We start from the raw sequence: 15,003 nt of genomic DNA on the forward strand, positions 1-15,003 counted from the left end.
TTTAGCTTAGTGGCCATCGCCAATTACTCTACGGACCTCGATGATAAAACGGTCAACTTGTTCGCACGCGCATAGAAGCTAGTTGTTTTATCATCGGGCTTCCGTAGAGTTACTTGGATTATAATCGTGACACAATCAGCCTCCCTTAAGTTGAGCGAACTTTGTCAGGGACCATCGTTTTCTACTTTTCGTCGACCAGCCGAGCCTCCCCCCACGTATAGTCGAGGAAATAAAGCAATGGACTGTCGATTTTTTGAGCAGTAAGACGGATTTTAATGCGGTTTCTTGCATTCGCTTCGTAAGAGCGCCTACAAACTTTGTGAACTAAATTGATTAATTAATTTTTTGAAACTGCATTATGGCATTAATAATATGCATTTTGCAAGTGCACTTCCAAGAGACACTAAATAAAAAATTTGCTACTCGGGGGTTTTTGGGGTCGCTGAACACGAATATCGCCACGGCAACCGTCTCCGAGGTACCTGGTGCCCAGGGTGGACAGTATCAACGTCTTCTCCTAGAGTTTTGGCGAAAATTGTGATCGAATTTGTCGAAACTCGTTGCTCGGGGGTTTTTGGGGTCACTGAATACGAATATCGATACGGCAACCGTCTCCGAGGTACGTGGTGCCCAGGGTGAACGTTTCAACGTCTTTTTCTGGAATTACCTTGAGTATTATCATTTTTACCTTAATTAAAGTATATTGTTCTTAATTCAATCACAAATTCGATCACAATTTTCGCCAAAACTCTAGGAGAAGACGTTGATACTGTCCACCCTGGGCACCAGGTACCTCGGAGACGGTTGCCGTGGCGATATTCGTGTTCAGCGACCCCAAAAACCCCCGAGTAGCAAATTTTTTATTTAGTGTCTCTTGGAAGTGCACTTGCAAAATGCATATTATTAATGCCATAATGCATTTTCAAAAAATTAATTAATCAATTTAGTTCACAAAGTTTGTAGGCGCTCTTACGAATCGAATGCAAAAAACCGCATTAAAATCCGTCTTACTGCTCAAAAAATCGACAGTTGGGCCGTTTTTAGTGCTTTATTTCCTCGACTAGTACTTCATAATTTCAGAATGCAAGTAGAACCGAGCTCTTACCGATTAGGTCGATCACGACGATGGGATTGCTCGTGTAGTTTTTGCTCTTCTTCGTGTAGTCAGGCTCGGACAGCAAAAAGGCAGCGACGTACGGCGTGAATATAGCCGTGTACATCACGAGGAGAAGTATCAGCCAGTCCCACACCGCCTTGAACGGCGAGTAATGGAGTATCGTCCATTTGTGGATACGTGGCGACTGCAATTTGTACTCCGGAAGTACGTCGGCGCCGAGGGAGAGCACCTGGAACAAAAATCGCAAATTTATCGACCCTACGCCCATTTTTTTTGTCGCGTCTCAGGAACCAAAAAATCCCGCCTTTCCAACCGTGCACGACAAAATTCCAAAACGGACTTTTAAATAACGCATTGACTTTTCCGATGCATTGTCATTTTCATTAATCATTAAGTTTACGACGCATAGCGTGGAAAAGATTTTCATTTGATTGTTAAATTCAATGGTTAACGTATGATTTTTTGACAAAAATATTTACAACCCCGTTCCTTACCATTGCACCCGAAAGATCGCTGCGATTCGCTGTTTCTCAACACGATCGTATTTTCATAGACGCGAAATACTCGAAACAGCGGAGTCTGACTTCCGCAAGGGTTAAAGGCTGCGGTTGTACTCTATGTGGGATGTTACCTACATGCACCCTATAAGCGCGTCTCGTCAATAATTCAATAGACGGAGCTCGATTTGCAACCCCAGCATCGGAGCTCAGGTACAATTGTGAGTGGGCGGGTTAATCACCCTGAAGATGAAGAAAAAAATAAAAATTCCAAATAAATTGTATACATTCTGAAGAAAACGAGCGGCTCGATTATCGTAGGTATCGATTCTTTATCCGTAGAAAAAAACGGACACGTACCGGTGTAAGCGTGCACTAGGGTGGTTGTTATATTTTAGTCATATCGGAATTTCTTCCCGCTTCCATCCCCCCAAGAGTAATCAACATGTATAGAAAAAAATCTAGCCAAGTCCCCGAATGTTTTCGTCAACTCTAACACACACCGCCAAGCAGTCGAATTTTTGTGTGAAGAAATGCATACGTATGAAATTTTGTTTAAAAAAAAACTGTGTATTACGAATAAAAACAATTTTCTTAAAAAAAAAAAAAACAATTCAAATGCATGCATATTTCCGTACAAAAATACGACTGCTGGGATCTGGAAAATTGGAAAAATTCGGAGACTTGGCCAGATTTTTTTTTACACATGTCGGTTATTTTTATTTGGGGAGGGGGGGAGCGCGAAGAAATTCCGACATGAGCAAAATAAGAACCACCCTAGTGTTCGCAGTATATTATATCCAACAGTATCCACAAAGCCACGAGTATAACAATCGGTAGGCGAAAAATCGATCTTCGTCTATAAGTTTACATCGGCGTTATACGGCGCGTATGGACAGGTGGAGGTATTTATAGAGACGGAGATACAATGGTGCGGATAATTTACGAGTCATTTACAAACTGAGAAGGGTAATAAAAAAGCGTTCAACGAGCGCTTTTCTCTCTCCGTGCCGAAAGCTTCCGCTTCTGTACAACACAAGCGAACTTCTTGTATTCTCAATACCTAGCGGACAAAAAAACGTGTGTCCGTATACGATATTCAACGCGTGAGCAAGGCTTGGGTCCGAGTGTACACGAGGTGTGTCGAGATACCAGATACGGACTGAAGCGGACGAAGAATGCGATAGCGAAAATCGCGACCCTTCGACCGGCTGCCGAAACTCGTACTGAAAGCCGAAGGGAGCAGCCTTTTAATCATATTCCTAACCGACAGACAGGATCCGCCCTTCCCAGCCATTTCGTTTTGCAAGTATAATGGAGTGGCTGCGAACGGCCGAGAAGTAGAAGGAGTAACTGGAACCATTCATCCGACCGCGTATGATCGTGTTTCAAAAACGCGGTATCACCATCGTGCGATCGTATACCTGCAGCACGATCATTTCCATGACCGATGCGAAACGCGGAGTAATTCGACCATGGCCTCCTCACATCGTCATTGGGGTCATTACCGTGGTCAGCGCCGAGTTGAAGGGCTGTTTCTTTCTGCCACGATGCCTGAGGCAGTAGCGAGCGATCTTCTTCCACATTATCGGTACCCGAGGTGGTCGTCCGATCGGTTCATCTTCGATGCGAAAGTTGGCACAAAGGGCAGGATTGAACACTGTGCACGAAACGGTGATCACCGTGCACCATGCGGAACGGTACTGCACACACTCACTCTCTCTCTCTCTCTTTCCGGTCAACTCTCCGACTCTCCGTGCATGGAGACGCCACGCACGTGCACTGTACCGGGATTTACGGTATGCACTCTATTTACGGACCCAGCGTTCAGTGGGAGAGGAGATGAGAGGAGAGGAGAGACACGTGGGCGTGTGCACGGTGCACCAAACGCGCACAGACTAAACAGAGTTGGTGCAGCGCCGCGAGGCCTTCCGAATAATCGGAAAGAGCTGGCCGACGATGCCGACGGTCGACTGGGCCAAGATGAGGCATAAAAATCGGAAATAGTCACTGCCGGCAACGGCCGAACGTCGAAAGCTGATCCGAATTGATGTACCACTCGGCATCGCCACGTGCTGCACGCTGAGTTAAGGATGGATCGGCTGGACCGTCTGCGTGGAAAGTTTGGAGGGAGGAAGAAAATAATTTCGAAACATGTCCAGGAATGTTATTTGCGCCGATGACGGTGACCTCGAATGGTAATCGACACGTTTGGACTACCCAATTGTTGACCCTTTTGTTTTTCAAAATTATAAATTCACGGCACTAATTGCGAGTTTCTCGACGACTGAAACCAATTGCCGGAGGGTTAGACGCTGGATATTTATTTTTTGGTAATTTTAGAAACAAACTTCAGACGGATACAACCGAAAAAGGTCGACAATTGGGACAGGGTCAGTAATTGGTACGCTTATCTTACCGCGTCGTAGGAATGATTCTGAATAAATTCTAACGACAAAATTTACGATACCAGGTCAACAATTTGACAAAAGGTTTGATCACTAGAACGATCAAAAACGTGAAAGCTTCGGTGCTTTTCAGTCGATCTCTGATGTTTTTCGGCTCGTTATGGACACCGTGCGGATTTCCAGAGATCAGTTGAAAAATATTTGATACAAACTTAGGGTACAACAGATGTTACTCGACAATTGGATCCTCCCGTAGCAATTACACTGTACCGTGAGATATCTTGAATGTTCATCGGAAAATTCGTTGGCATTTGGTTAGTGGGGAAAATAGGCTCGGAAATGTTGGAACCGGATGAAAAACAGCGGAGATTAATGATTTCGAACGTTCTAATCGTACGCGAAACTAAACCTTTTCTCACATCGTTGATACACAATTAGCTGGTTTTATTTGGATTTCCTCGGTGTTATTTCTATGGCACAGTAAGAGCGTTGTTTCGTATCGCACTCACCAAAGTCATAGGCCGAAACAAAATTACGCCGGAGATCTTGTGAATGGTTTTTTCGCATCTCCCGATAACTTTTGACATAGACGGTAAGGCGGATTCATCCGTAACTACTGTAACGAATACACAGCCGAGAGCCGGGATCCGACGTACCTATATACTGTGTATTTACTCAAGGGAGTATCAATACACTATCCTGTGTTGAATGCTTTCGATGATAATTCTCTGCTTCGACTATAAACCGAAACTGACTAAGACTAGAACTCTTGGATTAACTGCAGAGAACGCCGGATCAACTTAACGTAAGCTTATAAACGAGGCCTTTCAACTATCGCGACACCTTTTCCACCATCACCAAGCGTTGCGAATTTCATTCGCGAATCAAGGTAACGATCCGGACGGTCGTTCCCGAGCTTTAAACGCGAATTATCGGTTATCGGCGCTTGATTGATCGAAACGATACTTTTGCGCTTTGGCAATGGTTGCGCAAATTATACGTATATTACAAAGCTTCTCTGGAATCAGATGTAAGTTACACGCTTTTTCACTCTTCACACATTGACATTCCGATCATATCGACAGAGTTTTATAGTCGTTGTTGACCTACAGTCCTTCAACTATTCTCGTTATTCATTATAACCGGAAGATATCGCGATTATTGATGCAAAATGGAAACGAGTATTCATCGTAACTGTGTTGGAAAGTCTAAAATGTTTTTGGCATTATTTTTTTTATACAGTGTTTCGCATCTCGTTGCGACTATTGCGATAATCTGATTTCGAAGGTGGAACAAGTGAAGTGATACGTGGTTTGAAACCGTTATTAAACTATGGACAGAACTTCGAAAATATCTAGTGAACTAAAGAAACGGAATATGAACTATTTATTGCGCGATCAGCAAAAAAATTACTATCCGCTGTCATCGAGAATTAATATAAAATAATTGAAATTTCCCTCAGCGCTGGTAATTTCGACAGGCGCTCATCCATTTTGCAGAGTCGAATTGGTAATGATAAGAATGTAAATGCCTGATCTTACGCATCGCCAAGTTTTCTGTGTTCAATTTCTATCGTCCGTTATTTTCCTTCTTCGACTTGAACGAGTTTCTCGTTTCAAAGTTCCGAGAATCACCCCGGGCTGCTGATTCGTTCGAGTATATATATATACATATATATATATATATATGACGTGTTCCATGCCAACTGAAGGGTAATTTTCCCTGACCCCCGCCAATTTGCTTTATTATTTTTTATGTGATTCTACAACTTAAAAAAAGCACTCACCGTTTTTTTCAGATTTTTCGTTCCAACCATTCTTTTTTAAAAAATGTTACAACCATAACAAATGTTTTGTATGTAAAATACAAAAAATACAAAAAATCAAATCTCCACTCTGAACTATGGCTCAAAATGTTTGTTTTAGGACCCAGAAATTATGGGAATTTTTGCAAAAAAAAAATGACGTTTTTTTTTAGGACCATAAAGGGGTTTCTAACATTTTTTAAAATGAGAGCCTGATTTTAAATCTGAAGAATTAATTTTAACGAATCTATAATGAACGAAATATACGGTTTTACAATTTGATCATATCGCGTGTGTGATGACATAAGGTCATAAGTCAAAGTAAATATACCTTTTGCTGTTGACAAAAGACAAAAGGGCGTATATTTTTTCTGTTGATCGTATCCAGGCTTAAAACATGAAAATATTGTCAGAAACGTTGAAATTCAATATCAGTTTAATTAAGAGCAACACGTTGTACGTACTGATAAATTCGACCGTTTTTGTCGCATTAATCGCATAAGCTCAGAGCCGCTAAAAATTATTATCGTTATTCCTATCAATCCGATAATTGACAACTTGGATAATAGAAGAACAGAAAACCGACATCCTCACTGCGTAACTTTGTTAGTTTAAATTTTTTACGCGTTTTAGAACTCTTCAAAGTGTTAGCGAAAAAAATAAAAAAATAAATGACGGTTACGACCTTTTGTTTCTTATGTTTTTTTCCATGCATACTCATGGACGGAAAAAATTTGTATCTGCCTAATAAGCACGCGATAAAAAAAGAAAAAACACACTTCGCTTCAATCGCCTGGCGAAAAATACACACTTTTAACAATAATTCCAAAGTATTGTTAAGCCTGTTTCGTCTGAGCGTAAATTGCGCAGCACATCACGTACTTGAACAAAAAAAAATTTGTTCAGCCTTATGCAAACACCTACCTACGTATGAAACGATTAAATTTCACAAAACACCCACGAAGCGTGCAAAAACTTTAGTTATGTATGCGAGGCATCTTTGTGAAATCTGTCAAGATTTTAATTTCGACTTGCTTTATTTTGTCAAATTTTCTTCTACCAAACTAAAGGGCGTACATGATATTTTCTAAAAAACTATTAAAAAAGTTGGAGGATATTGATTTTCGAGGCATTGCTCTGCAGTTATTAGATAATTATTTAAAAAAACAGATCTCAATCAGTCAAGATGAAAAATGTTAAAGGTAGCTATAAATGTGTAAATATCGGAGTGGCACAGGGAACAATACTGGGTTCATTGTTCTTCATTATCTACATAAATAGCCTGTTCGGAACTGGTTCTTAATATTATTGCAAATGAAAATATTACCGCCGTTCCTTGTGGTGCTGACGATTAAATTGGTTTAAAAAAAAGTGTCAATGATTAAACTGGGAATAACTAAGTATTGGTTATATAAGAATAGCCTTTCATTTATCGTAGCCCAATCAGTAGGCATTACTTTTGGAAATTAGATACCGTGATTCCGTACGGAACGAGTTCGAAGTGGTTATTGATGGTGCTCGGTTAAGGTCATGTAGTACTCCTGCCTTTACCGACTGAGTAAACTCGACCTATTTCTTCTTATGTTAAATAAACAAAAGGATTGAAAGTGTTGACATTTCGCCGGTGCATCGCAACCAAAAAACGCGCGACCGTGCTCCCAGCAAATCGTGAGATCATCTTTTATTTACGATATTATTTCAATTCCTAGTTCTCGTCTAGCGACCTTAATATTGTACGAAAACAGTCTCACGATGGCTCACTTTACTCTTCGTTCTTGCCGGGATTGCGCAAAGTATCCCAGTTATGAACTTTTTGGCCCCTGAAATACGGGTAATATGGGAATAGTAACACGTGTCAAAAAACTAGACATTTTTTTTAACGATTTTCGGGATATGAGTAACTTTCCTGAATTTCGTTACAAAAGAGCGTTGCACCGTCGAAATTTGAACCTTATCTGTTCGTTTGTTTATTTAATATAGGAAGGAAAGGGGTGAGTTTGCTCGATCGGTAAGGGTTGGAATACTACATGACCTTAACTAGGAAAACGCATTGAAAGTACCTTGGGATACACATTGACCAGTGCATCAGTGATCAGTTTGTTACGATACTTATTGTTGATTTAAAATTCACGAAGAACCAATTTTTTTCAAAAGCACAAATTAGGAAGGATATTTTTCTCAAACAAGCAAAATGTGACCAGCATGATAGAAGACGAAATTGTTTTGTGAAAAATTCAACAAATTCGGTGTCTTATAGGAGATACAATTGCTTCACACTTTTCCACGAATCTATCATTCAAGAGGAAAAAAAAACACATATTTTTATCTTTTCGTCTTACGATTATATTGTTCATTTGAAAAATTGAAAGATAGATGTTTTGCCGAAATCCGTAACCAAGGAGATCAAGTTATGATAAGAATTACGAAAGAATTGTGAATACTCCGTTTGACAGGCAAAATTAAATGAAACTTTGACGCGAAAATCTTATCCGATTGCAGTAAATATTCACTCTTCGAATTTTTTCAGCACCCCCCTTGCCTTCGATGTACAGGGTGTGGAAAAAAGAAAAAAAAAAGATTGCCAAGGTTAAATCTTGAGTAATTTTTAACGAGGGATCAATGGTAACCTTTGCTTTAACCTTGAACCTCATCTTCGAGGTAATTTTGAGATCAACTTCCATTTTTCAAATGGGAATCATAATTTTTGGTGTCAGAATCGGAAAGAGCGATAAATTTTAAGTTTAAGTATGCGTTAAAGTCTAGGGTCAACGTGACCTCCACGGGCCGAATAAAGGTGAAAAAGTATCCTTGGTAACAATAACGCGAATAATTTTGAGCATCCGCATCTTTCGCAAAATGTTGCACACAAAAATTGTCAGGTTCGGCCAGGACGATCTGATTAATAAAACCTTAACTTCGATTCAACATGATCGATTCGACACTCTAACTAAGCACGAAGATCACAAAAAGTATGTCATTCAAATTGTAAGTGAATATAAAAAGAAATTTCCAAATGTCACTAGGAAATGTTTAATAAAACAAATTGTGTTCATTAATAAGTTAAAAATTTATAAATCCTGTCACATTTTTTCAAATAAATTGCAAAATTTTAAGAGTAACTCAGATTTTAAATTAAATTTTCTGGTTATCGGAATATTTAACACTAATTTTACTTATAATACAGTTGAAATGAGATACTTTTTTTTGCAATAAACAATTAATTTTTACATAAATAATGACAATTTTTCGGTCAAAATAAAAAAAAAAACGAATAAATTATTTTTAGTTTAACTTTGAGCTTAAATAACTTTTGAGCAAGTAAATTTATCGAAAAAAGTCAGGAAAAAATTTTTGTAGAGCGTTCAATTTTCTACAAAAATACTTGTTTGGCATTGCCATATATGAACTGGCATCGAAACAAAAAAATTAATTGTAAAACGTGCCAAAACCCCATGTTATTTAAATGAGAAATGTATCGTCTTTGTGGCAGGGTTCGATATCAATATCAAGGGCTTATATGGGTATGATATTTTTTTCAGGTCACGAGCTGAAAACTTTAGGGGCGCTGCAAAGTCAAAAACCAAATTGGTAAACAACGGACGTCCTACTACATATACGCCAAAAAAAAAAAAAAAAAAATGGAAGCAGGAAATTTGTTTTCAAATTCGTAACCACAGACCAATCTTTTTGCTCAACCGGTTTTTTCGTAACGTTCACAGCGGAGGCTCTGATTTATAACATGCATTTTTTCCGAATTATCCGTACGCTGGTTTTTGCAAGTAAGAAGAAATTGGAATTTTCGAAAAAACGAATATTTTTTCCCGCCAATTTGAATTTCGTAATTCCGACTTCAAAACCGTAATCAGCAATTCCCAAAACCTATGCATCACCTATGATGTTCTAAATTCGTTGACTGGAAGAATGTGTAAACGAGATATTGTTCTTTAAAATTTCGCCCCATTTCCCAAACGATTTCGGATGGAACTAAAACTGCGAAATAGCATTCGCAAGATCCCCCCCCCCCCCGTTAAAAAAGAAACCCAAATTCCTCCACAACCTAGTATCGGTGTATCAAATGTCGGCCGGCTACCTCTTTCCTGATGGCCCCCTTGACCGGAACGGTTTGAATCGGCGGCCCGTTCTCAACGAGTAGACTCTTGGTGCTGCCGCCCCTGACCCTGACGCTACTCCAGCGCTGCCTGGGGGCGAGTTCGGCGATCCTCTCGCCGCGTTCGCCGTCGCGAAGCGAGCCGCCGCCCTTGGCCCTGAGGGCGCCTAAGATCACGGGGGCGGTGGGGGCGGCGGGTGCGACGGGGACCTGCAGCTGGCCCAGAAGGTGCTCGGACATGGCCCTGGGCGACTTGAGGCAGGCCATATTGGTATCCTGGCGGCGGGACGGGGGCGGCGATTCTAACTGATCCAGGAGCCGCGTTGACGCCGAGGAATAATTCCCGCCCCGGGCATTTGAACCGCAGCCCGCCCCCCGGAGCAGAAGCTGTTTACGTCGTATCACCACCGGCGGCGGAAGCCGTCCGAAAATCGTCGAGGAGACCCGCCCCCCACCCCCCAATACCGCCGCCGCCGCCGCCGCCTCCTCCTCTTCCTCCTCCGTCGATAAAGAGGACGACGATGATATCGAGCGGGATCTCGACTGCAGTCGGGATCTGACTGTTTTCTTTAGGAAGTCAATCTTGGATGATTATCTTTCTTTGGTTTTTCGGTTTTCACCTTGTGTATTATTTTGGTCTGTTTTTACTTATCGAGATTTTTCTTACGGCAAGCCTTTTATTTATCACTCACGAATTTGTTAGTAATACCCAACTTGCCACGATTCCCTTCGCTTTCTCTGTCGATAAAGTGGGCGAGGATATCGAGCGCGATTTCGATTGCACTTGGGAATTGACGTTTTTCTTTTGCAGGTCAATCTTGTATATTGTGCGTTCTTTCTTTTGCAGGTCAATCTTGTATATTGTGCGTTCTTTCTTTTTGTTTCTCGTTTTCGTATATCTTTTTTGTGGCAAGTTTTATGTTTCACTCACGATCTTATTAATTCGCACCTTCTCCACCTTCTCTCCTTCGTTGATAAAGAGGATGACGAGGATATTGATTGGAATCTATCTCGGCTGAATTTGTTTTTTCTTCGTTTTATATTTGATGTAATTTTTGTGTTGTAGTTTTTTTTTTTCTTTTTTTTTTCTTTCAGCAAACCTTCTCTTTATCTCTCACAATTTTATTATTATTATACAGGAATAATTTGCGTAGGAATTTTATTTTCTACAATACTTTTAGTTTCGTTTTATCTTTTTCATTATCATTGACACACTCGTCTTTGTTACTCAACGCGTTCTATAATACCGAAAGAATTAGAACGTATTCTTTTATTTATGTACGAGCTTTTTTTTTTTAATATCTTTTCTTTTAAATTTGGTGTTGTTTCTTTATCGTGCAATATCGATATATTGGTTATTGGTGTTGGTGTTATTATTATTATTGTTATTCATATTACAGTATTTGATATTAATTATAATCGTGTTTCAATTCATCAATACACGCAAATACAACTCATTCGACAACTCGTTTTTCTATCGTGCGTAGAATTGTTGTACGATAAGGTATTACACATTTTGTAGATTTCACAACCGTGATAAAATTTACCCAGTGGATTATCCTTTCTCTCTCTTTCTCTGTCATCCTACTTTTAAAACGCTGTCCCAGTCGTCCCATGTATTATTCACAGCAGCTTTTTCGCTAATTAACCCGATTCTACCTGTACACGGCCATGTACGTTCTTACCATTTATTATGTATACGTACACGTAATGTGATAAATTATTTGTACGTGCCTGTGTGCGTTCCTTTGTAATAATAATAATAATGGTGATAATAATTGTTATTATTTTTATTATATTGTTCTTTCTCTTGTTTTCGGTATCGAACGTTTTATCACAGATCGCGGATGACGAAGAATATTATCGTACTCGTTTATTTTTTCATCTGTTTATTTGTTCGTTTATTTTTTCGTATATACTTGTGTGTGTAATACTTTACTTGGCAGAGTGAAAATAAAGAACGACACCTCGGTGTTGTGGAAAAATTACAAAGATATTAAGCAGTAGGTTTGAATTGTGTCTGTACGCGGATATTTGAAGGCGACGAAGTGAAAATAAAAGAAGTGATCGTTTTGCGACGAGGTATAAAGCTCATTTTTTTAAAAATATATATCATACACATGTATAGTATATTATTATTTGAAATATATAACAGGTATTGGGTATCATCAGGTACGCAAATATACAATACAACGTTTATTGTACATGTATAATAATTTGGTGAGATTGTACGTCGTAATTATGTGTGCCTTCGGAGCGATCATTTTTTGGTTCGGTTGTTTGTTCGCAGTTTTTTTTTTTTTTCGTTCTGGCTATCGGGAAAAACGAAAATAAAACAAATAGCCAAGTACTCGATAATTCATGATAACGATATTACAGTAGTGTGTAGAAAATAACGGCAATTATTGGAGGGAACACGCGGTATTATTTATAGGTATATATTTAATATGTGGTCAGTAGATTTCTTGGTTATTCACTCAATTCATTTATTCCTGGATATATTAATGTGTATATATATATATATATATATATATGTATAGAACAGGTTTGTCTCTTTTTTTATAATATTATACATTCATTCAATAATACGCGAATATATTGACATTGATTGATTTTTAACTTTCTTCGAATTACATCAGTCTAAATATGCAACGATTATTGATTAAGTAATTTATGAATTACAGCAAAATTTTCTCCTCTCTCATTCAAAGTGAACTAATAGCAAGGTAAATTTTGCAAGTCTCATTTTCTTCCCATTAATTTCGCTCTCGTTATCATTACCAATAATTTTAATTTGTATGCATAATTCACGTTCTCTTTTTGTAATATAAGCTCGAGTGACTTTATCATTTACAACGTACTAGGTATAGTATATCATGCTTAGACAATATTATGCGGACAGATATTTTCGTGTGACTTTTACTTGGGTGTATGTGTTATATTTTCACGTCGTCAGAAAATCGCTCAATCATAAACAAATTTATTTCGTTATGGGTAGGAAACGGAAGAAGGAACATATCAAAAAAATATCAACGTTAGATAAGAAAGAAATAAAAAAAAATTAATAAACAAATTTAACAAAAAAGAACAAGAACAAATGGTGGATATGGAAAATGGATGAAAAATACCCTCGTGTAAAATGCGACACGGTTTCCTCTACTTGATCATGTACATTTGCACTTAAATATATATATATGTCAGTATATACAGTGAAAAACGGTGAATCAATACGGAGCCTTTAACCTTTCTTGTTAGTCTTATGGTACGTGGAATATAGATGAGTTCATTTATACATTATACATTATACCAATGTATAAATACACACGGTATAAAATCGAATTGGGTACCTCGATACTCTTGTGCTTGACAAAAAAAACGAAAAAACGAAAAACCTAACACAGACGTCGGTACAAAAGGAAACTGTATTTCACTACCGCTGTATAATTTCTATTTATATTGTAAATATATACATATGTATACGTATATGTGTGTGTACTTTGTGCTTCGTGTTGTATTCGTGTCGTCGTAATACCGCGAGATAATGATCCTTTCCTCGCGTTTGGTGCTTGTTTTCAATTTCTCGTTTTATGTTTTTTTTTTTTAAATATTTGTTTTTTTTTTATTCTTCTCCTTCGCTCCTTTTCTTTGATTATTGTACGGTTTAGTTTCCGTATCACTTTCCTCCCCTGTTATTTGACTCGCTCAAAGAACGAGATCAGTGGTGCAGGTTTTTTCTTTGCACCTCCTTCGTTTTATTTTCTGGTTTTATTTCGATTACCGTTTTATCTTTATAATTTAGTCTCACTTTTGGCACTGTATTAATTACGTTATAATTGTAGTAATGATAACGTTGCAATAATACTCCTCGGCTAACTACGCGTTCATAAAAAAAATTGGATTATGTATTAATATTCATCGTCATCCTCTTTTTCAAGAAGCTTCATGATCAGTTTTTATCGCTCGTTTATTTGATAATTTTCATTATCAATTCGTTTCTCTATACCGCAACTTCATCACGTAAGTTTCTTCACCGTTTGACACATCGTTGCGATAATGTTTCATAGTCCACTTCACACTCCGTTACACGTATACATATTTTTCTTTCATCTCATACACGTGTACATCAATATTTTCGTAAAAATTGTCAATTGCGTTACGTAGAATAAAACGTTTCGCAGGGTCGCCGGTAGAACGGAAGCGATGAAACGGAATCTTTCATATGAAAATAAGTAAAGGATTTTAATTTGGTATTTAGCACAAATACGTCACTCGTGAAATCATGATTTCGAAAATAATAGTAACAAAGCAAAAACGAAAGAAAAATACGAAAGATTGACTGGCAGTCAACATCACTGACAATGAATTATCAACAATCACGATCCGCGATGAAAAATTGGGATGGCAAGAATGAAAAGAATACAAAAACAAAAGATGACAAATGTACATAATACCAGAAACAGAACGATAAAATTGTTAACACTATCGGGAACAACGAAAGAACGTGAAAAAAAAAAATTTCCTTATTTATTTACGTTTTTCTATTACAGTCGAGGTATATTCGGTGCAACGTTTAACGAAACAATCTCACTGTATCGTCTTCGAATTATAAAAACGATAAGCGCAACGTGTGAGATGAGAAAAATACGGGGGAGTGTAAAAGAAGAAAAAAAAAAAAAAATGCGCGCGTACAGAAAAATGAAAATCGACGATCAGGTATGACGAAAAAAAAAATAAATAAATAAACAAAAAACCCGCATACCGTATTTCAATACGATCGGTGCGGTGTAATTCGAGAACGAAATTTTTTCACGTTCGATAATCGCGACGGGGGTTGCGAGAAAAATCAAAAGAAAAAAAACAAATAACTACCCTCTATCCAAAGGGTGATGCGCGAGGTTACGTTTGCAGAGAGGTACGCTCTGCTCTGCTTTAGGCGCTTGGTACGACGGACGAGCAGAAATTGTTACAACCAACTGCGACGCTTCTCTCTCAACGGCGAAACGAACGATCGGAAGCTGACGGGGAGTGAGATAGAGACAGAGAGAGAGAGAGAGAGAGCGAGAGAGAGA

At 38.5% G+C, this 15,003-nt stretch overlaps 1 protein-coding gene and 1 long non-coding RNA gene across 3 annotated transcripts in view; both read right to left on the reverse strand.

Moving 5' to 3' along the window:
* The window catches only part of LOC124304040 (potassium voltage-gated channel subfamily H member 2-like), an 83,596-nt gene that overhangs the window by 24,724 nt on the left and 43,869 nt on the right, over window positions 1-15,003 (reverse strand). For both annotated transcript variants that reach the window (XM_046761980.1, XM_046761979.1), the window contains one exon: window positions 1,106-1,346. In XM_046761980.1, coding sequence (XP_046617936.1) covers window positions 1,106-1,346 — 241 coding nt within the window. The remainder of the gene's footprint in view (window positions 1-1,105; window positions 1,347-15,003) is intronic.
* LOC124304060 (uncharacterized) lies at window positions 13,473-14,891 on the reverse strand. The gene is made up of 2 exons (XR_006908049.1): window positions 14,804-14,891; window positions 13,473-14,146 (listed from the first exon to the last, which is right to left on the reverse strand). It is a non-coding gene; the product is annotated as an uncharacterized LOC124304060 (long non-coding RNA).

The sequence above is a fragment of the Neodiprion virginianus genome, chromosome 4 (genome assembly GCF_021901495.1).
Source record: "Neodiprion virginianus isolate iyNeoVirg1 chromosome 4, iyNeoVirg1.1, whole genome shotgun sequence".
Lineage (NCBI taxonomy): Eukaryota > Metazoa > Arthropoda > Insecta > Hymenoptera > Diprionidae > Neodiprion > Neodiprion virginianus.